Source organism: Salmo trutta, unplaced genomic scaffold (assembly GCF_901001165.1).
Source record: "Salmo trutta unplaced genomic scaffold, fSalTru1.1, whole genome shotgun sequence".
Taxonomy (NCBI): Eukaryota; Metazoa; Chordata; class Actinopteri; order Salmoniformes; family Salmonidae; genus Salmo; species Salmo trutta.
In genome coordinates this window covers 17,501-42,232 of record NW_021823023.1, presented here as the reverse complement: position 1 = coordinate 42,232, position 24,732 = coordinate 17,501, and the positions used below count along the sequence as shown (strand labels likewise).

The 24,732-nt window shown below is 47.1% G+C and overlaps 1 protein-coding gene across 1 annotated transcript in view; it reads right to left on the bottom strand.

Moving 5' to 3' along the window:
• Nucleotides 1-2,824: 2,824 nt before the first annotated feature.
• The window catches only part of LOC115188256 (protein Wnt-5b), a 31,409-nt gene continuing 9,501 nt past the window's right edge, over nucleotides 2,825-24,732 (bottom strand). The window contains exon 4 of the mRNA XM_029747104.1: nucleotides 2,825-5,274. Coding sequence (XP_029602964.1) covers nucleotides 4,816-5,274 — 459 coding nt within the window. The 3' untranslated portion in view covers nucleotides 2,825-4,815. The remainder of the gene's footprint in view (nucleotides 5,275-24,732) is intronic.

The window sequence follows — 24,732 nt, the reverse complement described above, 5'->3', positions numbered from 1 at the left end:
GGGTGAGGCTATAACAGTGTAGTATGTATGGGGGTGAGCCTATAACAGTGTAGTATGTATGGGGGTGAGGCTATAACAGTGTAGTATGTATGGTCCTATACAGGGGTACAGTAGCTAGTGTGATGGCAGGGGGTGTGGCTATAACAGTGTAGTATGTATGGGGGTGAGGCTATAACAGTGTAGTATGTATGGGGGTGAGCCTATAACAGTGTAGTATGTATGGGGGTGAGGCTATAACAGTGTAGTATGTATGGTCCTATACAGGGGTACAGTAGCTAGTGTGATGGCAGGGGGTGAGGCTATAACAGTGGAGTATGTATGGTCCTATACAGGGGTACAGTAGCTAGTGTGATGGCAGGAGGTGAGGCTATAACAGTGTAGTATGTATGGGGGTGAGGCTATAACAGTGTAGTATGTATGGTCCTATACAGGGGTACAGTAGCTAGTGTGATGGCAGGGGGTGAGGCTATAACAGTGTAGTATGTATGGTCCTATACAGGGGTACAGTAGCTAGTGTGATGGCAGGGGGTGAGGCTATAACAGTGTAGTATGTATGGTCCTATACAGGGGTACAGTAGCTAGTGTGATGGCAGGGGGTGTGGAGTGTGGCTGCTGTGTCATAATAACAGTTGTCTAATCTGTGATTATCAAGATTATCTGAGAGCAGTGTGCTGGTCGTCCTTTACACCGTTCTAGTGTTCCTAATCTACTGTCACAATCTGACACTACTACTCCTACAGAGGAGAGGAGACGCTAGGCTAGGTCTGACACTACTACTACAGAGGAGAGGAGATGCTAGGCTAGGTCTGACACTACTACTACAGAGGAGAGGAGACGCTAGGCTAGGTCTGACACTACTACTCCTACAGAGGAGAGGAGACGCTAGGCTAGGTCTGACACTACTACTACAGAGGAGAGGAGACGCTAGGCTAGGTCTGACACTACTACTACTACTACTATAGAGGAGAGGAGATGCTAGGCTAGGTCTGACACTACTACTACAGAGGAGAGGAGACGCTAGGCTAGGTCTGACACTACTACTACAGAGGAGAGGAGATGCTAGGCTAGGTCTGACAGTACTACTACAGAGGAGAGGAGACGCTAGGCTAGGTCTGACACTACTACTACAGAGGAGAGGAGACGCTAGGCTAGGTCTGACACTACTACTACTACTACTACTACAGAGGAGAGGAGATGCTAGGCTAGGTCTGACACTACTACTACAGAGGAGAGGAGACGCTAGGCTAGGTCTGACACTACTACTCCTACAGAGGAGATGCTAGGCTAGGTCTGACACTACTACTACTACTACTACTACTACTACTACAGAGGAGAGGAGATGCTAGGCTAGGTCTGACACTACTACTACAGAGGAGACGCTAGGCTAGGTCTGACACTAATACTCCTACAGAGGAGAGAAGACGCTAGGCTAGGTCTGACACTACTACTACAGAGGAGAGGAGATGCTAGGCTAGGTCTGACACTACTACTACAGAGGAGAGGAGACGCTAGGCTAGGTCTGACACTACTACTACAGAGGAGAGGAGATGCTAGGCTAGGTCTGACAGTACTACTACAGAGGAGAGGAGACGCTAGGCTAGGTCTGACACTACTACTACAGAGGAGAGGAGACGCTAGGCTAGGTCTGACACTACTACTACAGAGGAGAGGAGACACTAGGCTAGGTCTGACAGTACTACTACAGAGGAGAGGAGACGCTAGGCTAGGTCTGACACTACTATTCCTACAGAGGAGATGCTAGGCTAAGTCTGACACTACTACTCCTACAGAAGAGAGGAGATGCTAGGCTAGGTCTGACACTACTACTCCTACAGAGGAGAGGAGATGCTAGGCTAGGTCTGACACTAATACTACTACTACTACTACAGAGGAGAGGAGATGCTAGGCTAGGTCTGACACTGCTACTCCTACAGAGGAGATGCTAGGCTAGGTCTGACATTACTACTCCTACAGAGGAGATGCTAGGCTAGGTCTGACAGTACTACTCCTACAGAGGAGATGCTAGGCTAGGTCTGACAGTACTACTCCTACAGAGGAGAGGAGATGCTAGGCTAGGTCTGACACTACTACTCCTACAGAGGAGATGCTAGGCTAGGTGTGATGCTACTACTCCTACAGAGGAGAGGAGACGCTAGGCTAGGTCTGATGCTACTACTCCTATAGAGGAGAGGAGATGCTAGGCTAGGTCTGACACTACTACTCCTACAAAGGAGAGGAGATGCTAGGCTAGGTTAGCCATGACTAATACAGAGGAGAGGAGATGCTAGGCTAGGATAGCCATGTGCTACAGCATACGCCTGCTGCTGCTGCTGCTACTCTGTCTTTTGTTTACATTAGTTCTAAGCATAATGTATTGCTTGCTATATTATGAATGGCTATTGGTAGTATTTTTCCCACTCGAGGTGCACACAACTTAAAGGGATACTTGGGGATTTTGGCACTGGGGCACTTTAACTACTTCCCCAGAGTCAGATGAACTCATGGATACTGTTTGTATGTCTCTGTGTCCAGTATGAAGGAAGTTAGAGGTAGTTTTGTGAGCCAATGCTAACTAGCGTTAGCACAATGACTAAGTATATGGGTATTTCTTTAATGTGTCATAAAACATTATTGATAATGAGAGGCCCCACACACACACACACACACACACACACACACACACACACACACACACACACACACACACACACACAGCAGTATGGAAGAAGAGGGAAATAAATGAAGACACAGTAGACCTCTTCAGCCTCCCTGTCACAAGAAGAGCATCATGAGAGGATTAGGAAAGAGGAAAACACTTCTACTTATTATAATCATCACTATTATTGGTTTAATATGACTGTTTTGAAGTGGGGGGATAATACAATATACACATGGAGAATATTAATGGATCGCATCACAACAACAATCTTTCACAGAGAATAATATAGACAAGAACACACTCTGAGAGACCTGGAGTCTGTATGTTGTAAAAGTGTCATTATCTGCATATAAGGATAAGGTCTGCTGATATTTACATGAGTAGTACTTTGCCACAACACTCATTGGATGACAAAGGAAAGGCTTGTCTGTCATTGGCTGAAGAGTGGGCAGCGTTTGGCAGAGATTGGACAATAGACATTCCAAGCAGGAAGGAACCCTAGGGAGTGCACTACTTTTGACCGGGGACCATAGGACTCTGGCAAAAAGTAGTGCACTACATAGGGAATAGGACGAAACCAAAGCCTCCGTGTCAAAAGACAGGATCATCAAAACAATACATATATGAAGTATAAAATGAAAAAGTAATTATTAATAAAATATAATTTTTGATGGACAACTATTTCTATGTACCTTATCCCCACTATAATAATCTGCAGTCCTCCGAGTTCCTCCGTTCGCTTTCTTCTGCTTTTTAGAATTCATTCCCAGACACACATTTTAACTCTATAACACATGTGTTACATCCTCCTAACAAAGCTTGGTAGCTGTGTGAATTTCATGACATTGGCTTAGAGATGGCTATTGGTATGGTCATGATAGCTGTGTCCCATCTGTTGAATAGAGAGAGATACAGCAGTCTGTTATTGAACAGTTAGGGGCCACGGGCCAGTGACCAGTAATCCAGTCCATGACAATGTAATGATGCTGTTAGATGATAAAACAGCATTCATTTAAAGGTAGAGTGAGAAGCCTATGTATTGTAGAAGGACGCAGATGTTTCCTCTCTCTCTCTTCTCTTATTCCAATATGTCCAGCCAAGGTCTCAGAGTCCTCCTCCCTTCAATCAACACAACCCTTGTTCTTCTTGTCCTCTGGGACTCACATGGTCCTATAAGTTACACAGAGCTATGTTTACTTTCTGTGCCCAAAGTCATGAGCTGTCCTGTCTTCCAGGCTAGAGGTCAACATGATGTCTGGTGGGTAAATGATCTGAACACATGCTGTCGTTCCATGGTTACAGAGTTCCAAACTCAACAGTTCATGTGTGAGGTGGTGTCCTTTGGCTTTCTAAGAGCTCTGGCAGGGTGATGGTAAGAGGGTGATCAAATAAAGGTGATGAAAAGATGGTGAGACAGGAAACAGAATGCAGAAACAACCCATGGTGGGAAGGGTGGAGAAGAGAGGAGTGAGTGGAAGAGGAGGTGAAAGGAGCTTTGGCACAGTTCATTGGGATCCATCCCTTTCTAGTCTCCCTCTCTCTCTCTCTTTCTCTCTCTCTCTCTCTCTCTCTCTCTCTCTCTCTCTCTCTCTCTCTCTCTCGTCTGTAAAGTAAGAGGAGTCTATCCAGCCTCCCCCTCCCATTCCAGGGAACAAGGATACTGGTGATATCACTTCCTGGCCGTCACTGCACGAGCCACCAATCAGGGGACAGTTGTGAAGGGGAGAGGAAGCAAATGGCCGACCAGTAGACAACAAACAAAATGAACAGCCTTTCTGTTTTGCATTCGCCTGCTTGTCGGTCAAGTCCTCCCTCAGGCAGCTTGAGTCATATAAAAGTCTCATTCAATTACTAGCAACGCATTTGTTTACTTTATTTATATATTTCATGATTTCTTTTTATTTATTTATTATTGTTATATAATCTTCCACCCCTCATAGGCTACATGTCCTTCCATTCCAGCCCCTCCCTTCCCCATCATCCAGACTCCCTCCCTTCCCCATGTGGAACTGTCCGTCCGTCCATCCATCATCCAGACTCCCTCCCTTCCCCATGTGGAACTGTCCGTCTGTCCATCCCTCATCCAGACTCCCTCCCTTCCCCATGTGGAACTGTACGTCCGTCCATCCACCGTCCAGACTCCCTCCCTTCCTTCGCTACTTGCAGACAAATTGATCCACCAGTGAAGTGCACCTCTTACACTTGACATAACAACACCAGTGAAACTTGCAGTGACATCTCTCATGCTTATAGGTCTTGAACTGGTCATATCCTCTCCCACAGCACATGAGTTCACACCCATCCATCCCCTCTGACGTCTTGTTACAGAGTCTCCCCAGGGTTCCCATGGAGCCGGTGGTGTCGTTCTTCAGACAGTAGTCTGGGCTCTGGTCGGTGTAGACCAGATCCTCGGGGGTCGGGACGTTAAAGCGTTTATCTACCTGCTCCAGTTTTCCTTTGCGTCCGATGCGCATGGCGGCGGCGCTGTCGTACTTCTCCTTCAGAAACTCTCCGACGCGGCGGAAGTCTGCCAGCTGGAGCCAGCACGTCTTCAGACTGCAGGAACCGGACACGCCATGACACTTACACGCCACGTTGGCCAGGTTATACACCGACTGGGAGAGGAGAGAGAGGGAGATTAGTAATGGGCCAAGAATACTTCAAATACATTACACATGAAGAGCTTGAAAACTCTGTTCATTAACCTACGTTTTTGCACTTCCTGCCACTTATTAAGCATGCATTCTGACTGTGTGGAGTTTGGTTGCTTTGTGGTAGATTGGTGCGACACAGCTGCCCTCTAGTGCCTGAATTAAAACATTACATCCTGAGAGTGACTACCTCCTAACACAGCAGAGCACTGCCAGAGAGAGAGCCCCAGGGTGTTTCACTTTACACTCTCTTGTCTAACGGAGAGGCAGCCAGGGGGAGTGTTTTGGGAAACAATGGGGGGGAATGGAGAATGGAGATTCGGTCCTAAAATACATAACAAATGTTTAGTTTAGTGGACTAAAAGCTTCCTGCTGACCTACACAGAGAAGCTCCCAGCTGGTTCAATACCACAACCTGAACTAAACAAACAGTTGACTTTAAAATAGCACACAGAACCAGCAGAGGAAATGTACCTACTGTCCAAACAATTCCACACTATACATAGAGACTTTGGAATCAAGGTGAAGGTGGGGAGAGAGTTCAAACAGTCACTGACCATTAGAGGAAATGTCTGAAGCACAACACACACACACACACACACATTCTCTTAAGCATGACTAAAGTAAATAAGCATGACTTAAAAGCAACAGACTGTCTTTAAAAATCACAATTACTAACTTTACAAACATGACTTGTGGGGACCATCTTTGGGTGTTGCTGTTATTTTTCCTTTTTTGGATTTACAAGCACTCATCTGAGGAGTGACGTTAAACTAGTGGAGAACAGAGAGGACGACTGGTGACATTAAACTAGTGGAGAACAGAGAGGACGACTGGTGACATTAAACTAGTGGAAAACAGAGAGGACGACTGGTGACGTTAAACTAGTGGAAAACAGAGAGGACGACTGGTGACATTAAACTAGTGGAGAACAGAGAGGACGACTGGTGACATTAAACTAGTGGAGAACAGAGAGGACGACTGGTGACATTATACTAGTGGAGAACAGAGAGGACGACTGGTGACATTAAACTAGTGGAAAACAGAGAGGACGACTGGTGACATTAAACTAGTGGAAAACAGAGAGGACGACTGGTGACATTAAACTAGTGGAAAACAGAGAGGACGACTGGTGACATTAAACTAGTGGAGAACAGAGAGGACGACTGGTGACATTATACTAGTGGAGAACAGAGAGGACGACTGGTGACATTAAACTAGTGGAAAACAGAGAGGACGACTGGTGACATTAAACTAGTGGAAAACAGAGAGGACGACCGGTGACATTAAACTAGTGGAGAACAGAGAGGACGACTAGGTGACCATTAAACTAGTGGAAAACAGAGAGGACGACTGGGTGACATTAAACTAGTGGAGAACAGAGAGGACGACTGGTGACATTAAACTAGTGGAGAACGAGAGGACGACTGGTGACATTAAACTAGTGGAAAACAGAGAGGACGACTGGTGACATTAAACTAGTGGAAACAGAGAGGACGACTGGTGACATTAAACTAGTGGAGAACAGAGAGGACGACTGGTGACATTAAACTAGTGGAGAACAGAGAGGACCGACTGGTGACATTAAACTAGTGGAAAACAGAGAGGACGACTGGTGACATTAAACTAGTGGAAAACAGAGAGGACGACTGGTGACATTAAACTAGTGGAAAACAGAGAGGACGACTGGTGACATTAAACTAGTGGAGAACAGAGAGGACGACTGGTGACATTAAACTAGTGGAGAACAGAGAGGACGACTGGTGACATTAAACTAGTGGAGAACAGAGAGGACGACTGGTGACATTAAACTAGTGGAAAACAGAGAGGACGACTGGTGACATTAAACTAGTGGAAAACAGAGAGGACGACTGGTGACATTAAACTAGTGGAGAACGAGAGGACGACTGGTGACATTATACTAGTGGAGAACAGAGAGGACGACTGGTGACATTAAACTAGTGGAAAACAGAGAGGACGACTGGTGACATTAAACTAGTGGAAAACAGAGAGGACGACCGGTGACATTAAACTAGTGGAGAACAGAGAGGACGACTGGTGACATTAAACTAGTGGAAAACAGAGAGGACGACTGGTGACATTAAACTAGTGGAGAACAGAGAGGACGACTGGTGACATTAAACTAGTGGAGAACAGAGAGGACGACTGGTGACATTAAACTAGTGGAAAACAGAGGAAACACAAAGGGTGTGCAGCCTCCTGCTGGGGCTGGAGGACTGACCGGTAGTCACACACACGTGTGTTTAGAAACGTGTCCATGTGATCAAGCAGTGAACCAAATGTCCGACACAAAAGCAAAGCTCATGAATAAATACCAGAGACAGGCTCCTCAAGTGAGAAAGAGAAAAGGACAGAGAAGTGAGAGAGAAAAAAGAGAGGAGAGAAGAGAGGAGTGAGGGAGGGAGGGAGGGAGTGGGAGACTATTTCGAGGTCTTTGTGTCTGTGCAGTGTCCTGTGGGCCCAATGACCTTAACCACTGGGCATGATGACATCAAAGCACCCCTTCATCACTCCTTTTTGCTCTTTCTCTCTCCCTTTCTCTCTCCCTTTCTCTCTCCCTTTCTCTCTCCCTTTCTCTCTCCCTTTCTCTCTCCCTTTCTCTCTCCCTTTCTCTCTCCCTTTCTCTTTCCCTGCCTCTCTTTTGCTGTCTCCCTCTCATTCTCTCTCTCCATATAACTTCTCTCCATATAGCTTCTCTCCATATAGCTTCCCTCCATATAGCTTCTCTCCATATAGCTTCCCTCCATATAGCTTCTCTCCATATAGCTTCTCTCCATATAGCTTCTCTCCATATAGCTTCTCTCTATATAGCTTCCCTCCATATAGCTTCTCTCCATATAGCTTCTCTCCATATAGCTTCTCTCCATGTAGCTTCCCTCCATATAGCTTCTCTCCATATAGCTTCTCTCCATATAGCTTCTCTCCATGTAGCTTCCCTCCATATAGCTTCTCTCCATATAGCTTCTCTCCATGTAACTTCTCTCCATATAGCTTCTCTCCATATAGCTTCCCTCCATATAGCTTCCCTCCATGTAGCTTCTCTCCATGTAGCTTCTCTCCATGTAGCTTCTCTCCATATAGCTTCTCTCCATGTAGCTTCCCTCCATATAGCTTCCCTCCATGTAGCTTCTCTCCATGTAGCTTCTCTCCATATAGCTTCTCTCCATATAGCTTCTCTCCATATAGCTTCCCTGCATGTAGCTTCTCTCCATGTAGCTTCTCTCCATATAGCTTCCCTCTATATAGCTTCCCTCCATATAGCTTCCCTCCATGTAGCTTCTCTCCATGTAGCTTCTCTCTATATAGCTTCCCTCCATATAGCTTCCCTCCATATAGCTTCTCTCCATATAGCTTCTCTCTATATAGCTTCCCTCTATATAGCTTCCCTCCATATAGCTTCTCTCCATATAGCTTCTCTCTATATAGCTTCCCTCCATATAGCTTCTCTCCATATAGCTTCTCTCTATATAGCTTCTCTCCATATAGCTTCCCTCCATATAGCTTCTCTCCATATAGCTTCTCTCCATATAGCTTCCCTCCATATAGCTTCTCTCCATATAGCTTCCCTCCATATAGCTTCTCTCCATATAGCTTCTCTCTATATAGCTTCTCTCCATATAGCTTCCCTCCATATAGCTTCTCTCCATATAACTTCCCTCCATATAGCTTCTCTCCATATAGCTTCTCTCCATATAGCTTCCCTCCATATAGCTTCCCTCCATATAGCTTCTCTCCATATAGCTTCTCTCCATATAGCTTCCCTCCATATAGCTTCCCTCCATATAGCTTCTCTCCATATAGCTTCTCTCCATATAGCTTCCCTCCATATAGCTTCCCTCCATATAGCTTCTCTCCATATAGCTTCTCTCCATATAGCTTCCCTCCATATAGCTTCCCTCCATATAGCTTCTCTCCATATAGCTTCCCTCCATATAGCTTCCCTCCATATAGCTTCCCTCCATATAGCTTCCCTCCATATAGCTTCCCTCCATATAGCTTCTCTCCATATAGCTTCCCTCCATATAGCTTCCCTCCATATAGCTTCCCTCCATATAGCTTCCCTCCATATAGCTTCTCTCCATATAGCTTCACTCCATATAGCTTCCCTCCATATAGCTTCCCTCCATATAGCTTCCCTCCATATAGCTTCCCTCCATATAGCTTCCCTCCATATAGCTTCTCTCCATATAGCTTCCCTCCATATAGCTTCTCTCCATATAGCTTCCCTCCATATAGCTTCCCTCCATATAGCTTCTCTCCATATAGCTTCCCTCCATATAGCTTCCCTCCATATAGCTTCTCTCTATATAGCTTCCCTCCATATAGCTTCCCTCCATATAGCTTCCCTCCATATAGCTTCTCTCCATATAGCTTCTCTCCATATAGCTTCCCTCCATATAGCTTCTCTCCATATAGCTTCCCTCCATATAGCTTCTCTCCATATAGCTTCCCTCCATATAGCTTCTCTCCATATAGCTTCCCTCCATATAGCTTCTCTCCATATAGCTTCCCTCCATATAGCTTCCCTCCATATAGCTTCCCTCCATATAGCTTCCCTCCATATAGCTTCCCTCCATATAGCTTCTCTCTATATAGCTTCCCTCCATATATAGCTTCCCTCCATATAGCTTCCCTCCATATAGCTTCTCTCCATATAGCTTCTCTCCATATAGCTTCCCTCCATATAGCTTCTCTCCATATAGCTTCCCTCCATATAGCTTCCCTCCATATAGCTTCCCTCCATATAGCTTCCCTCCATATAGCTTCCCTCCATATAGCTTCCCTCCATATAGCTTCCCTCCATATAGCTTCCCTCCATGTAGCTTCCCTCCATATAGCTTCCCTCCATATAGCTTCCCTCCATATAGCTTCCCTCCATATAGCTTCCCTCCATATAGCTTCTCTCCATATAGCTTCCCTCCATATAGCTTCCCTCCATATAGCTTCCCTCCATATAGCTTCCCTCCATATAGCTTCCCTGCATTATTTTGTAAAGGAAGAGAAGTGGAGCACAGAAATACCTCTGCCCCCCCCCCCCCTCTGCATACCTGTTTGTTTACCCAGAGAGAGACAGAGAGAGACAGAGAGATACCTGATACCTTTCTAACACCTTTCCCCCAACAGCCTGTCAACTCCCACACCTGGATGACTGTGCACCTGCACATCCAGGTTCTGTCTCTGGTATCCTAAAACGGAACTGGTTATTACATTCTGAACCACAAGGGGGCGATAACTCCCATTCATACTTGTGGCTTCACTGCTTGAGGCTATCCAAGGCCTCTAACTCAACACAAAGTGTAACACAAATCCTTCTCACCCTTTTGTCACGATCACGGCTAGTTTGTATATGGCTTATGTCAAATTGACGTCAAAAGTAGATTTTATTTTAGCATTTTAGTTAAACCTTTTCCTAACCTTGACCTAATTATCCTAACCTGCTACGTAAGTTCTCCTTACCTGCTACGTAAGTTCTCCTAACCCGCTACGTAAGTTCTCCTAACCCGCTACGTAAGTTCTCCTAACCTGCTACGTAAGTTCTCCTAACCCGCTACGTAAGTTCTCCTAACCCGCTACGTAAGTTCTCCTAACCCGCTACGTATGTTCTCCTAACCCGCTACGTAAGTTCTCCTAACCCGCTACGTAAGTTCTCCTAACCCGCTACGTATGTTCTCCTAACCCGCTACATAAGTTCTCCCAACCCGCTACGTATGTTCTCCTAACCCGCTACGTAAGTTCTCCTAACCCGCTACGTAAGTTCTCCTAACCCGCTACGTAAGTTCTCCTAACCCGCTACGTAAGTTCTCCTAACCCGCTACGTAAGTTCTCCTAACCCGCTACGTAAGTTCTCCTAACCCGCTACGTATGTTCTCCTAACCCGCTACGTAAGTTCTCCTAACCCGCTACGTAAGTTCTCCTAACCCGCTACGTAAGTTCTCCTAACCCGCTACGTAAGTTCTCCTAACCTGCTACGTATGTTCTCCTAACCCGCTACGTAAGTTCTCCTAACCCGCTACGTAAGTTCTCCTAACCCGCTACGTAAGTTCTCCTAACCCGCTACGTAAGTTCTCCTAACCCGCTACGTAAGTTCTCCTAACCCGCTACGTAAGTTCCTACGTATGTTCTCCTAACCCGCTACGTAAGTTCTCCTAACCCGCTACGTAAGTTCTCCTAACCCGCTACGTAAGTTCTCCTAACCCGCTACGTAAGTTCTCCTAACCCGCTACGTAAGTTCTCCTAACCGCTACGTATGTTCTCCTAACCCGCTACGTAAGTTCTCCTAACCCGCTACGTAAGTTCTCCTAACCCGCTACGTAAGTTCTCCTAACCCGCTACGTAAGTTCTCCTAACCCGCTACGTAAGTTCTCCTAACCCGCTACGTAAGTTCTCCTAACCCGCTACGTAAGTTCTCCTAACCCGCCTACGTAAGTTCCTACGTATGTTCTCCTAACCCGCTACGTAAGTTTCTCCTAACCCGCTACGTAAGTTCTCCTAACCCGCTACGTAAGTTCTCCTAACCCGCTACGTAAGTTCTCCTAACCCGCTACGTATGTTCTCCTAACCCGCTACGTATTCCCTAACTCGCTACGTAAGTTCTCCTAACCCGCTACGTAAGTTCTCCTAACCCGCTACGTAAGTTCTCCTAACCCGCTACGTAAGTTCTCCTAACCCGCTACGTATGTTCTCCTAACCCGCTACGTAAGTTCTCCTAACCCGCTACGTAAGTTCTCCTAACCCGCTACGTAAGTTCTCCTAACCCGCTACGTAAGTTCTCCTAACCTGCTACGTAAGTTCTCCTAACCCGCTACGTATGTTCTCCTAACCCGCTACGTATGTTCTCCTAACCCGCTACGTATGTTCTCCTAACCCGCTACGTAAGTTCTCCTAACCCGCTACGTAAGTTCTCCTAACCCGCTACGTAAGTTCTCCTAACCCGCTACGTAAGTTCTCCTAACCCGCTACGTATGTTCTCCTAACCCGCTACGTATGTTCTCCTAACCCGCTACGTATGTTCTCCTAACCCGCTACGTATGTTCTCCTAACCCGCTACGTAAGTTCTCCTAACCCGCTACGTAAGTTCTCCTAACCCGCTACGTAAGTTCTCCTAACCCGCTACGTAAGTTCTCCTAACCCGCTACGTAAGTTCTCCTAACCGGCTACGTATGTTCTCCTAACCCGCTACGTAAGTTCTCCTAACCCGCTACGTAAGTTCTCCTAACCGGCTACGTATGTTCTCCTAACCCGCTACGTAAGTTCTCCTAACCCGCTACGTATGTTCTCCTAACCTGCTACGTAAGTTCTCCTAACCCGCTACGTATGTTCTCTTAATCCGCTACGTATGTTCTCCTAACCCGCTACGTAAGTTCTCCTAACCCGCTACGTAAGTTCTCCTAACCCGCTACGTATGTTCTCTTAATCCGCTACGTATGTTCTCCTAACCCGCTACGTATGTTCTCCTAACCCGCTACGTAAGTTCTCCTAACCCGCTACGTATGTTCTCCTAACCCGCTACGTATGTTCTCCTAACCCGCTACGTAAGTTCTCCTAACCCGCTACGTAAGTTCTCCTAACCCGCTACGTAAGTTCTCCTAACCCGCTACGTAAAGTAAATTCTGATCAATTCTGACATTAGCTGTATGCCTTTTAGCCAAAGTCTTCTCTCACCCTTTCTCTCTCAACTCTCACCCTGTCCCTCTCACCCCTCCTACTACCCAGCAGGGATACCACTCTGCACCCTGCAATCCAGGATATGACCCCTGACCTTTCTAGAAGTCTGGAGCCTTCTCCAGCATTCTATCCCCCATTACTCACAGTAAACTGGGTCAGAGTGGGTCTAACATTAGGATTCATAGGGGCCTTTCAGAAGCTCAACTTATCTTAGCCACCTTCATTCTAAAAATATCTAGTGAAGTAAACCTAAAGCACTTACCGTACACCGTCACATACGCAGACCTGGTTAAATGAGAAGCATACTTGACTCAGGGGCTTTCAAGCTAATGTTTCCATTCTCCTCTTGACTGATGAGTTAATTGCAGGGTCTAATAGGGTTATAATGGTCTGTGTGTCAGGGAGGGCTGTGTTGGCCATAGTGATAGAGTCTCCTGTCCTTACAGCTGTTTAACCTGCTGGGTGCATCTACACTGGAGCTGACGTCACACACACACACACACACACACACACACACACACACACACGCACACACACACACACACACACACACACACACACAGAGTCATCCTTCCATGTGGAGGGCATGCTTCCTGGGTCAGGCACAATAGGGCCAGTTCAGACAGGGTGAAAGGTGGGAGGTGGAGGGGTAAGTAAATAGACCCCCCAAAGGTGAGGAGATAAGAGAGGGAATAGAGGAGGGGGGAGAAAGGGGGGAGAAAGGGGGACTATCAAGGAGTAAAAAAGAACAAGTGTTAGCAGCAGAACAATATTGGTCATTCCAGTGACACGTTCACTGCTATCAACGTTTCACGATGAGAGTTGGAATATTCAGCATCGCTTCTGAACTCTTGTTTCTCATAGAGTGACGGGAAGTGTGACTTACATTCCAAAGTGCAGAGACCTCAAACCTGCTTTGCCAGGTGTGTGTGTGTGTGTGTGTGTGTGTGTGTGTGTGTGGTGTGTGTGTGTGTGTGTGTGTGTGTGTGTGTGTGTGTGTGTGTGTGTGTGTGTGTGTGTGTGTGTGTGTGTGTGTGTGGACGTGAATAGAATAGTAAACAAACAAAAATTTGACAAACTGGGGACATTTTGTTGGTCCCCACAAGGTCAAACGCTATTTCTAGGGAGTTTAGAGTTAAGGTTAGATTTAGGTTTAGGAGCTAGGGTTAGTTTTAGGGTTAGGGTTAGGAGCTAGGGTTAGGAGCTAGGGTTAGTTTTAGGGTTAGGGTTAGGAGCTAGGGTTAGTTTTAGGGTTAGGAGCTAGGGTTAGGGTTAGGGTTAGGAGCTAGGTTAGTTTTAGGGTTAGGGTTAGGAGCTAGGGTTAGTTTTAGGTTTAGGGTTAGTTTTAGGGTTAGGGTTAGGAGCTAGGGTTAGTTTTAGGTTTAGGTTTAGGAGCTAGGTTAGTTTTAGGGTTAGGGTTAGGAGCTAGGGTTAGTTTTAGGTTTAGGTTTAGGAGCTAGGTTAGTTTTAGGGTTAGGGTTAGGAGCTAGGGTTAGTTTTAGGGTTAGGGTTAGGAGCTAGGGTTAGTTTAGGGTTAGGAGCTAGGGTTAGGGTTAGGGTTAGGAGCTAGGGTTAGGTTTAGGGTTAGGGGTTAGGAGCTAGGGTTAGGAGCTAGGGTTAGGTTTAGGGTTAGGGTTAGGAGCTAGGTTAGTTTTAGGGTTAGGGTTAGGAGCTAGGTTAGTTTTAGGGTTAGGAGCTAGGGTTCGTTTTAGGGTTAGGGTTAGGAGCTAGGGTTAGTTTTAGGGTTAGGGTTAGGAGCTAGGGTTAGTTTTAGGGTTTAGGGTTAGGAGCTAGGGTTAGGGTTAGGGTTAGGAGCTAGGGTTAGGTTTAGGGTTAGGGTTAGGAGCTAGGGTTAGGAGCTAGGGTTAGGTTTAGGGTTAGGGTTAGGAGCTAGGTTAGTTTTAGGGTTAGGGTTAGGAGCTAGGTTAGTTTTAGGGTTAGGAGCTAGGGTTAGTTTTAGGGTTAGGGTTAGGAGCGAAGGTGTAGGGTTAATGTTAGGTTTTTGGGTTAAGGTTAGGGTTAAGGTTAGGGGTTAAGGAAAATAGGATTTTGAATGGGACTGAATTGTATGTCCCCACAAGGTTAGCTGTACAAGACTGTGTGTGTGTGTGTGTGTGTGTGTGTGTGTGTGTGTGTGTGTGTGTGTGTGTGTGTGTGTGTGTGTGTGTGTGTGTGTGTGTGTGTGAGACAGCTCCGCTCCGTTTTTGATGTGTGTGGCAGAGAGACACTGAGCCCACGAGACTGGAACGGTGCAACCTCCCTCACACACTCAGCTAGTGTCACTGTCTCCCCCCGTCTCCCCCCTGTCTCTCCTCCATGTCTCTCCCCTTGTCTCTCCCCGTTTCCCTGTCACAGAGCCCAGACGGCTAAGGGGTCCATCGGGCTGTGACTTCCCAGATACGCCCCTGTCACTTCCACAAAAGGCCCTGGTCCCTCCCGGCCCCCTCCATCCCCTCCTCACTCCCTGGCCCCCCGCTCCCTCCCTCCCTCCCGGCCCGTCCATGCAAGACAAATCCCTGGCAGGACAAGCCTGGCAGAACAGCCAGCTAGTTACTGAGAGAAGAGAGAGATTTCAGGGAAGAGAAAGGAAGTTAGAGACACCCGGGAGAACAGAGAGATGAAAACAGATGAAACGGACCGCGCCACGCCCTGTTCACCCATCCCTCTCATCCCGTCTTCCGTCTGGGCCGGACGACAACAATAACACAGAGAAAAACCCTTGTCAGTCAAACCTACTGAGCCCATAATCTTACATGGGGGTTCAAGGCGCTCTGTCAAAGTATCAGATACGGGTTGAGGCTCATTGGCCAGGTTGCAAACCCAAAACCCCCTGAGCTAATGGATTAGATGTAATCTCCTCTATCCTTACCAAATGGTGCCCCCGTCACACACACACACACACACACACACACACACGGATACATGCACGTGTCACACACCCAGTCACACACACAATGCACACACACACCCTTCCCTTCTCTCCTATACGGCCCCACAGGGACCCTCAGCAGCACCCTATTCTCCCCAGGCCTTGACCCCATGACCTCTGTGGAACTCTAGACACACACACACACACACGCACACACACACACACACTCACACACACACACACACACAAAGGCACTCCCATAACCAGTGAGAGAGGGCCTGTAAGACTGTAAACAGTTGAAATAAATCCTGCAGTCTACTTAAAGACCACCACATGTTCAACAGACCTCCAGATTCAGATGACCTCCTGTACTGGTACCACGAGGCAGATTGACCTTTTACCAGACCAGAGGGCTGCATCCCAAATGGCACCCTATTCCCTATATAGTGCATTGCCTTTGACCAGGTCCATAGAGCTCTGGTAGTAGTGCAGGGATAAAGGGAATAGGGTGTGATTTGGATTGTACACCGTTTATTTTTAATAGTGGAGAGGAGGGTTACGGAGAGAGAGAGAGAGAGAGAGACAGAGAGACAGAGAGAGAGAGAGAGAGAGAGAGAGAGAGAGAGAGAGAGAGAGAGGACAGAGAGAGAGAGAGACAGAGAGAGGGGGAGAGAGAGAGAGAGAGAGAGAGAGAGAGAGAGGGAGAAGAGAGAGAGAGAGAGAGAGAGAGAGAGAGAGAGAGAGAGAGAGAGAGAGAGAGAGAGAGAGAGAGAGAGAGAGAGAGAGAGAGAGAAGACAGAGGAGAGAGAGAGACAGAGAGAGGAGGAGAGAGAATAGAGAAGAGAGAGTAGAGAGAGAGAGAGAGAGAGAAGAGAGATATAGAGAGAGAGAAAGAGAGAGAGAGAGAGAGAGAGAAGACAAGAGATGAGGGGAGAGAGAGAGAGAGAGAGAGAGAGAGAGAGAGAGAGAGAGAGAGAGAGAAGAGAGAGAGAGAGAGACAGAGAGACAGGAGAGATAGAGAGATGGGATAGAGAGAGAGAGAAGAGAGAGGAGAGGGAGAGAAGAGTAGAGAGAAGAGAGAGAGATAGAGAGAGAGAGAGAGGAGAGATAGAGAGAAGAGAAGTCAGAGAGAAGAGAGAGAAGATGAGAGAGAGGAGGAGAGAGAGAGAGACTTATCCAAATCGGTATCCTATTCCCTACTAGTGCCAATGCTTTCCCAAGTGTCAGTCTTCGGACAGAAGGTAAGAGAGAAAAGAGGGATGGAGAGGTCCTCTGTCCTCTCTGACCTTCCACACCCTCTCTATCTCTCTCTCCTCTCTGCCTTTCACACCCTCTCTATATCTCTGTCCTCTCTGCCTTTCACACCCTCTCTCTCTGTCCTCTCTGCCTTTCACACCCTCTCTCTCTCTCTGTCCTCTCTGCCTTTCACACCCTCTCTCTCTGTCCTCTCTGCCTTTCACACCCTCTCTATCTCTCTCTCTCCTCTGCCTTTCACACCCGCTCTCTTTCTCTCTGTCCCTCTGCCTTTCACACCCTCTCTCTCTCTCTGTCCTCTCTGCCTTTCACACCCTCTCTATATCTCTGTCCTCTCTGCCTTTCACACCCTCTCTCTCTCTGGCCTCTCTGCCTTTCACACCCTCTCTCTCTCTCTCTGTCCTCTCTGCCTTTCATACCCTCTCTCTCTGGCCTCTCTGCCTTTCACACCCTCTCTCTCTCTCTGTCCTCTCTGCCTTTCACACCCTCTCTATCTCTCTGTCCTCGCTCCATTCTCCCTCTCTTCCTCTCTATCTCTCTCTGAATAGCATTAGTCTTGAGGGTGAAACGACTGTCAAGACTATAATGCTCCTGGCCTCTCCTCTGAACTGTGAGTCTTTCTGTGAGCTCTGTGAGTCTTTCTCTGTGGTGATGAATGTCAACAGTGCTGTGTTTGTTTTGGAAGGTATTAACGCTTTTAGCTTAACACACAGACACACAGAGACAGACTCCTTCCTAAACACCTCCCCTGCTCTTAGCCCGGGAGGGTGGGCAGGGAGACAGGTTGAGACCAGTGCCTCCTCCTCCATCGGTTCTTTTGAAAACCTCAGGTCACTCCGGAGGGCGGAGAAAGAGAGGGAGATGAAAGGAATAAGAAATCAAATCGGCCTGGAAATGTCAAGTTCAGTATAAACCAGGCAGGCAGTGGTTCAGTCTCTATAACTAACTGTGGATTCAGGCAGTGGTTCAGTCTCTATAACTAGCTGTGGATTCAGGCAATGGTTCAGTCTCTATAACTAACTGTGGATTCAGGCAGTGGTTCAGTCTCTATAACTAGCTGTGGATTCAGGCAGTGGTTCAGTCTCTATAACTAGCTGTGGATTCAGGCAGTGGTTCAGTCTCTATAACTAACTGTGGATTCAGGCAGTGGTTCAGTCTCTATAACTAACTGTGGATTCAGGCAGTGGTTCAGTCTCTATAATTAACTGTGGATTCAGGCAGTGGTTAAGTCTCTATAACTAACTGTGGATTCAGGCAGTGGTTCAGTCTCTATAACTAACTGTGGATTCAGGCAGTGGTTCAGTCTCTATAACTAACTGTGGATTCAGGCAGTGGTTCAGTCTCTATAACTAACTGTGGATTCAGGCAGTGGTTCAGTCTCTATAACTAACTGTGGATTCAGGCAGTGGTTAAGTCTCTATAACTAACTGTGGATTCAGGCAGTGGTTCAGTCTCTATAACTAGCTGTGGATTCAGGCAGTGGTTCAGTCTCTATAACTAACTGTGGATTCAGACAGTGGTTCAGTCTCTATAACTAACTGTGGATTCAGGCAGTGGTTCAGTCTCTATAACTAACTGTGGATTCAGGCAGTGGTTCAGTCTCTATAACTAACTGTGGATTCAGGCAGTGGTTCAGTCTCTATAACTAACTGTGGATTCAGGCAGTGGTTCAGTCTCTATAACTAACTGTGGATTCAGGCAGTGGTTCAGTCTCTATAACTAACTGTGGATTCAGGCAGTGGTTCAGTCTCTATAACTAACTGTGGATTCAGGCAGTGGTTAAGTCTCTATAACTAACTGTGGATTCAGGCAGTGGTTCAGTCTCTATAACTAGCTGTGGATTCAGGCAGTGGTTCAGTCTCTATAACTAACTGTGGATTCAGACAGTGGTTCAGTCTCTATAACTAACTGTGGATTCAGGCAGTGGTTCAGTCTCTATAACTAACTGTGGATTCAGGCAATGGTTCAGTCTCTATAACTAACTGTGGATTCAGGCAGTGGTTCAGTCTCTATAACTAACTGTGGATTCAGGCAGTGGTTCAGTCTCTATAACTAGCTGTGGATTCAGGCAGTGGTTCAGTCTCTATAACTAACTGTGGATTCAGGCAGTGGTTCAGTCTCTATAACTAACTGTGGATTCAGGCAGTGGTTCAGTCTCTATAACTAACTGTGGATTCAGGCAGTGGTTAAGTCTCTATAACTAACTGTGGATTCAGGCAGTGGTTCACTCTCTATAACTAGCTGTGGATTCAGGCAGTGGTTCAGTCTCTATAACTAACTGTGGATTCAGGCAGTGGTTCAGTCTCTATAACTAACTGTGGATTCAGGCAGTGGTTCAGTCTCTATAACTAACTGTGGATTCAGGCAATGGTTCAGTCTCTATAACTAACTGTGGATTCAGGCAGTGGTTCAGTCTCTATAACTAACTGTGGATTCAGGCAGTGGTTCAGTCTCTATAACTAGCTGTGGATTCAGGCAGTGGTTCAGTCTCTATAACTAACTGTGGATTCAGGCAGTGGTTCAGTCTCTATAACTAACTGTGGATTCAGGCAGTGGTTCAGTCTCTATAACTAACTGTGGATTCAGGCAGTGGTTCAGTCTCTATAACTAACTGTGGATTCAGGCAGTGGTTAAGTCTCTATAACTAACTGTGGATTCAGGCAGTGGTTCAGTCTCTATAACTAACTGTGGATTCAGGCAGTGGTTCAGTCTCTATAACTAACTGTGGATTCAGGCAGTGGTTAAGTCTCTATAACTAACTGTGGATTCAGGCAGTGGTTCAGTCTCTATAACTAGCTGTGGATTCAGGCAGTGGTTCAGTCTCTATAATTAACTGTGGATTCAGGCAGTGGTTCAGTCTCTATAACTAACTGTGGATTCAGGCAGTGGTTCAGTCTCTATAACTAACTGTGGATTCAGGCAGTGGTTCAGTCTCTATAACTAACTGTGGATTCAGGCAGTGGTTCAGTCTCTATAACTAACTGTGGATTCAGGCAGTGGTTAAGTCTCTATAACTAACTGTGGATTCAGGCAGTGGTTCAGTCTCTATAACTAACTGTGGATTCAGGCAGTGGTTAAATCCACTAACTGTGGATTCAGGCAGTGGTTAAGTCTCTATAACTAACTGTGGATTCAGGCAGTGGTTCAGTCTTTATAACTAACTGTGGATTTGGGCAGTGGGTCGGGGTGAGTGGCCCCGTTACCTCTGAGGAATGTTCGGTGACCTTTTGACCCCACCAGACTCCAAGGGTGTTAGCCCCACTGACAGCACACACACACACACACACACACACACACACACACACACACACACACACACACACACACACACACACACACACACACACACACACACACACACACACACACACACACTACAGGCTGCAGCAGAGCAGAAGCCATTTGGTGCTCCCAATAAATTATTTACCCCCTACCCTTCCCCCTACTCTATCCTCCTACCCGTCCCTATCCCTACCCTACCTGTCCCTACCCTACCCCTACCCCCCAAACCCAGCCCTAACCCCTACCCTACCCGTCCCTACCCCTTCCCCTACTCTACCTGTCCCTACCCCCAAACCCAGCCCTAACCCCTACCCTATCCCTAACCCTACCCTACCCCTTCCCCTACCCTACCTGTCCCTACCCTACCCCTTCCCCTACCCTACCTGTCCCTACCCTACCCCTACCCCTACTCTACCTACCCCTACCCCCAAACCCAGCCCTAACTCCATACCCTACCCTCTACCCTACCTGTTCCCTACCCTACCCCTACCCCCAAACCCAGCCCTAACCCCATACACTACCCTCTACCCTACCGGTTCCCTACCCTACCCCTACCCCATACCCCACCCTACCCGTCCCCACCCTACCCGTCCCTAGCCTACCCGTCCCTACCCTACCTGTCCCTACCCGTCCCTATCCCCTACCCTACCCTACCCGTCCCTACCCTACCCCCTACCTGTCCCTACCCTACCCCTACCCCCAAACCCAGCCCTAACCCCATACCCTACCCTACCCGTCCCTACCCTACCCGTCCCTACCCTTCCCCCTTTACCCTACCTGTCCCTACCCGTCCCCATTCCCTACCCTACCCTACCCGTCCCTAGCCAACCCCCTACCCGTCCCTAGACTACCCCCACCCTACCTGTCCCTACCTGTCCCTACCCCCTACCCGTCCCTAGCCAACCCCCTACCCGTCCCTATCCTACCCCCACCCTACCTGTCCCTACCTGTCCCTACCCCCTACCCGTCCCTAGCCAACCCCCTACCCGTCCCTAGCCTACCCCCTACCCTACCTGTCCCTACCCGTCCCCATTCCCTACCCTAACCTACCCGTCCCTAGCCTACCCCCTACCCGTCCCTAGCCTACCCCCACCCTACCTGTCCCTACCTGTCCCTACCCCCTACCCGTCCCTAGCCTACCCCCTACCCGTCCCTAGCCTACCCCCACCCTACCTGTCCCTACCTGTCCCTATCCCCTACCCGTCCCAACCCTACCCTACCTGTCCCTACCCCCTACTCTACCCTGCCTGGCAATTACAGAGGAGCCACTTCAACTCACACAAACATTGCCGGGAGCATACTATGTGTGTGTGTGTGTGTGTGTGTGTGTGTGTGTGTGTGTGTGTGTGTGTGTGTGTGTGTGTGTGTGTGTGTGTGTGTGTGTGTGTGTGTGTGTGTGTGTGTGTGTGTGTGTGTGTGTGTGTGTTGCCCCTTAGACATCCAGTTATGGTAGAGTTTTAGACTGCATCCCAAATGACACCATATTCCCTATATCGTGCACTACTTTAGACCAGAGCCCTATTCCCTATATAGTGCACTACTTTAGACCAGAGCCCTATTCCCTATATAGTGCACTACTTTAGACCAGAGCCCTATTCCCTATATAGTGCACTACTTTTGACCTCGTATGGGCTTGATCAAAAATCCCTTATTGATGTCACTTGTTAAATCCACTTCAATCAGTGTAGATGAAGGCTAAATAAATATTTTTTGAGACATGGATTGTGTATATGTGCCATTCAGAGGGTGAATTGAAGTGCCTTTGAACGGGGTATGGTAGTAGGTGCCAGGCGCACCGGTTTGAGTCAAGAACTGCAATGCTACTGGGTTTTTCACGCTCAACAGTTTCCCCGTGTGTATCAAGAACGGTCCACCGCCCAAAGGACATCCAGACAACTTGACACAACTGTGGGAAGCATTGGAGTCAACATGGGCCAGCATCCCTGTGGAACGCTTTAGACACCTTGTATAGTCCATGCCCCGTCCGTGAATTGAGGCTGTTCTGAAGGCAAAAGGGGGTGCAACCCAATATTAGGATGGTGTTCCTAATGTTTTGTCCACTCAGAGAGAGGGGGAAGGGGTACCATGTGGGACTGAGTTTTAGAGCAGTCCTCTGGAGTTTACTTTGTTAGTTTAGCCAGCGCTTTGGGTTTCCTCTAGGATCTCATTCACATATTGACCTTGCACGAAAATAAACCAACAATTACAAAGCTAAGCAAACCTTGGAGTTCTCTCTCTCTCTTTCTTCCTTTCTCTCTCTCTCTCTGTTTCTCTCTAAGCAAACCTCAGAGATCTCTCTTTCTTCTCTCTCTCTATGTATCGCTCTCTCTCTCTCTCTCTCTCTCTCTCTCTCTCTCTCTCTCTATGTATCTCTCTCTCTCTCTCTCTCTCTCTTTCTCTCTCTCGCTCTCTCTCTCTCCTCTCTAAGCAAACCATGGGGATGTTGTAAAAGGCACTGAGAGTGCTTCCTTCTTGTCTAGGAGCTACTCTTGTGTTTCTGGGCCCTCCTCCTGTCCAAATAAAGACAGTGTTTCTTTATCTCTTTCTTTTCTCTCTGCCTCTCCCTCCATTCGTGTCGGTCAGTCAAACCTTGTGGACCCCTGGATGGATATACAGTACATAGTTCTGTAGGCAACACATACAGTACCAGTCAAAAGTTTGGACACACCTACTCATTCAAAGGTTTTTCTTTATTTTTATTATTTTTTACATTGTATAATAATAGTGAATACATCAACACTATGAAATAACACATGGAATCATGTAGTAACCAAAAAAGTATTAAACAAATCAAAATATATTTTGGATTTTAGATTCTTCAATGTAGCCACCCTTTGCCTTGATGACAGCTTCGCACACTCTTGGCATTCTCTCAACCAGCTTCACCTGGAATGCTTTTCCAACAGTCTTGAAGGAGTTCCCACATATGCTGAGCACTTGTTGGCTGCTTTTCCTTCACTCTGCGCTCCAACTCATCCCAAACCATCTCAATTGGGTTGAGATCGGGTGATTGTGGAGGCCAGGTCATCTGATGCAGCACTCTATCACTCTCCTTCTTGGTCAAATAGCCCTTACAGCCTGAAGGGGTGTTTTTGGTCATTGTCCTGTTGAAAAACGAATGATAGTCCCACTAAGCGCAAACCAGATAGATGGCATATCGGTGCAGAATCCTGTGGTAGCCATGCTGGTTAAGTGGGCCTTGAATTCTAAATAAATCACAGACAATGTCACTAGAAAAGCACCCTCACAACATCATCCGTTCACCTAGTCTGTGTCTCACAAAGACACGGCGGTTGGAACCAAAAATCTCAAATTTGGACTCATCCGACCAAATTACTGTTTTCCACCGGTCGAACGTCCATTGCTCGTGTTTCTTGGCCCAAACAAGTCTCTTCTTATTTTTGGTGTCCATTAGTAGTGGTTTCTTTGCAGCAATTCGACCATGAAGGCCTGATTCACACAGTCTCCTCTGAACAGTTGATGTTGAGATGTGTCTGTTACTTGAACTCTGTGAAGCATTTATTTGGGCTGCAATTTCTGAGGCTGGTAACTACAATGAACTTATCCTCTGCAGCAGAGGGAACTCTGGGTCTTTCTTTCCTGTGGCAGTCCTCATGAGAGACAGTTTCATCATAGCGCCTGATGGTCTTTCGACTGCACCTGAAGAACACCAGTCTCAACGTCAACAGTGAAGAGGCGACTCCGGGATGCTGGCCTTCTAGGCAGAGATGCAAAGAAAAAGCCATAACTCAGACTGGCCAAAGAAATTTAAGATTAAGATGGGCAAAAGAACACATACATTGGACAGAGGAATTCTGCCTAGAAGGCCAGCATCCTGGAGTCGCCTCTTCACTGTTGATGTCGAGACTAGTGTTTTGCGGGTACTATTTAATGAAGCTGCCAGTTGATGACTTGTGAGGCGTCTGATTCTCAAACTAGACACTCTAATGTACTTGTCCTCTTGCTCAGTTGTGCACCAGGGCCTCCCACTCCTCTTTCTATTCTGGTTAGAGCCAGTTTGCGTTGTTCTGTGAAGGGAGTAGTACACAGTGTTGTAGAAGATCTTCAGTTTCTTGGCAATTTCTCACATGGAATAGCCATCTTTTCTCAGAACAAAAATAGACTGACGAGTTTCAGAAGAAAGGTCTTTGTTTCTGGCCATTTTGAGCCTGTAATCGAACCCACAAATGCTGATGCTCCAGATTCTCAACTAGGCTAAAGAAGTCCAGTTTTATTGCTTCTTTAATCAAAACAGTTTTTAGGTGTACTAACATAACTGAAAAGGGTATTCTAATGATCCATTAGCTTTTTAAAATGATAAACTTGGATTA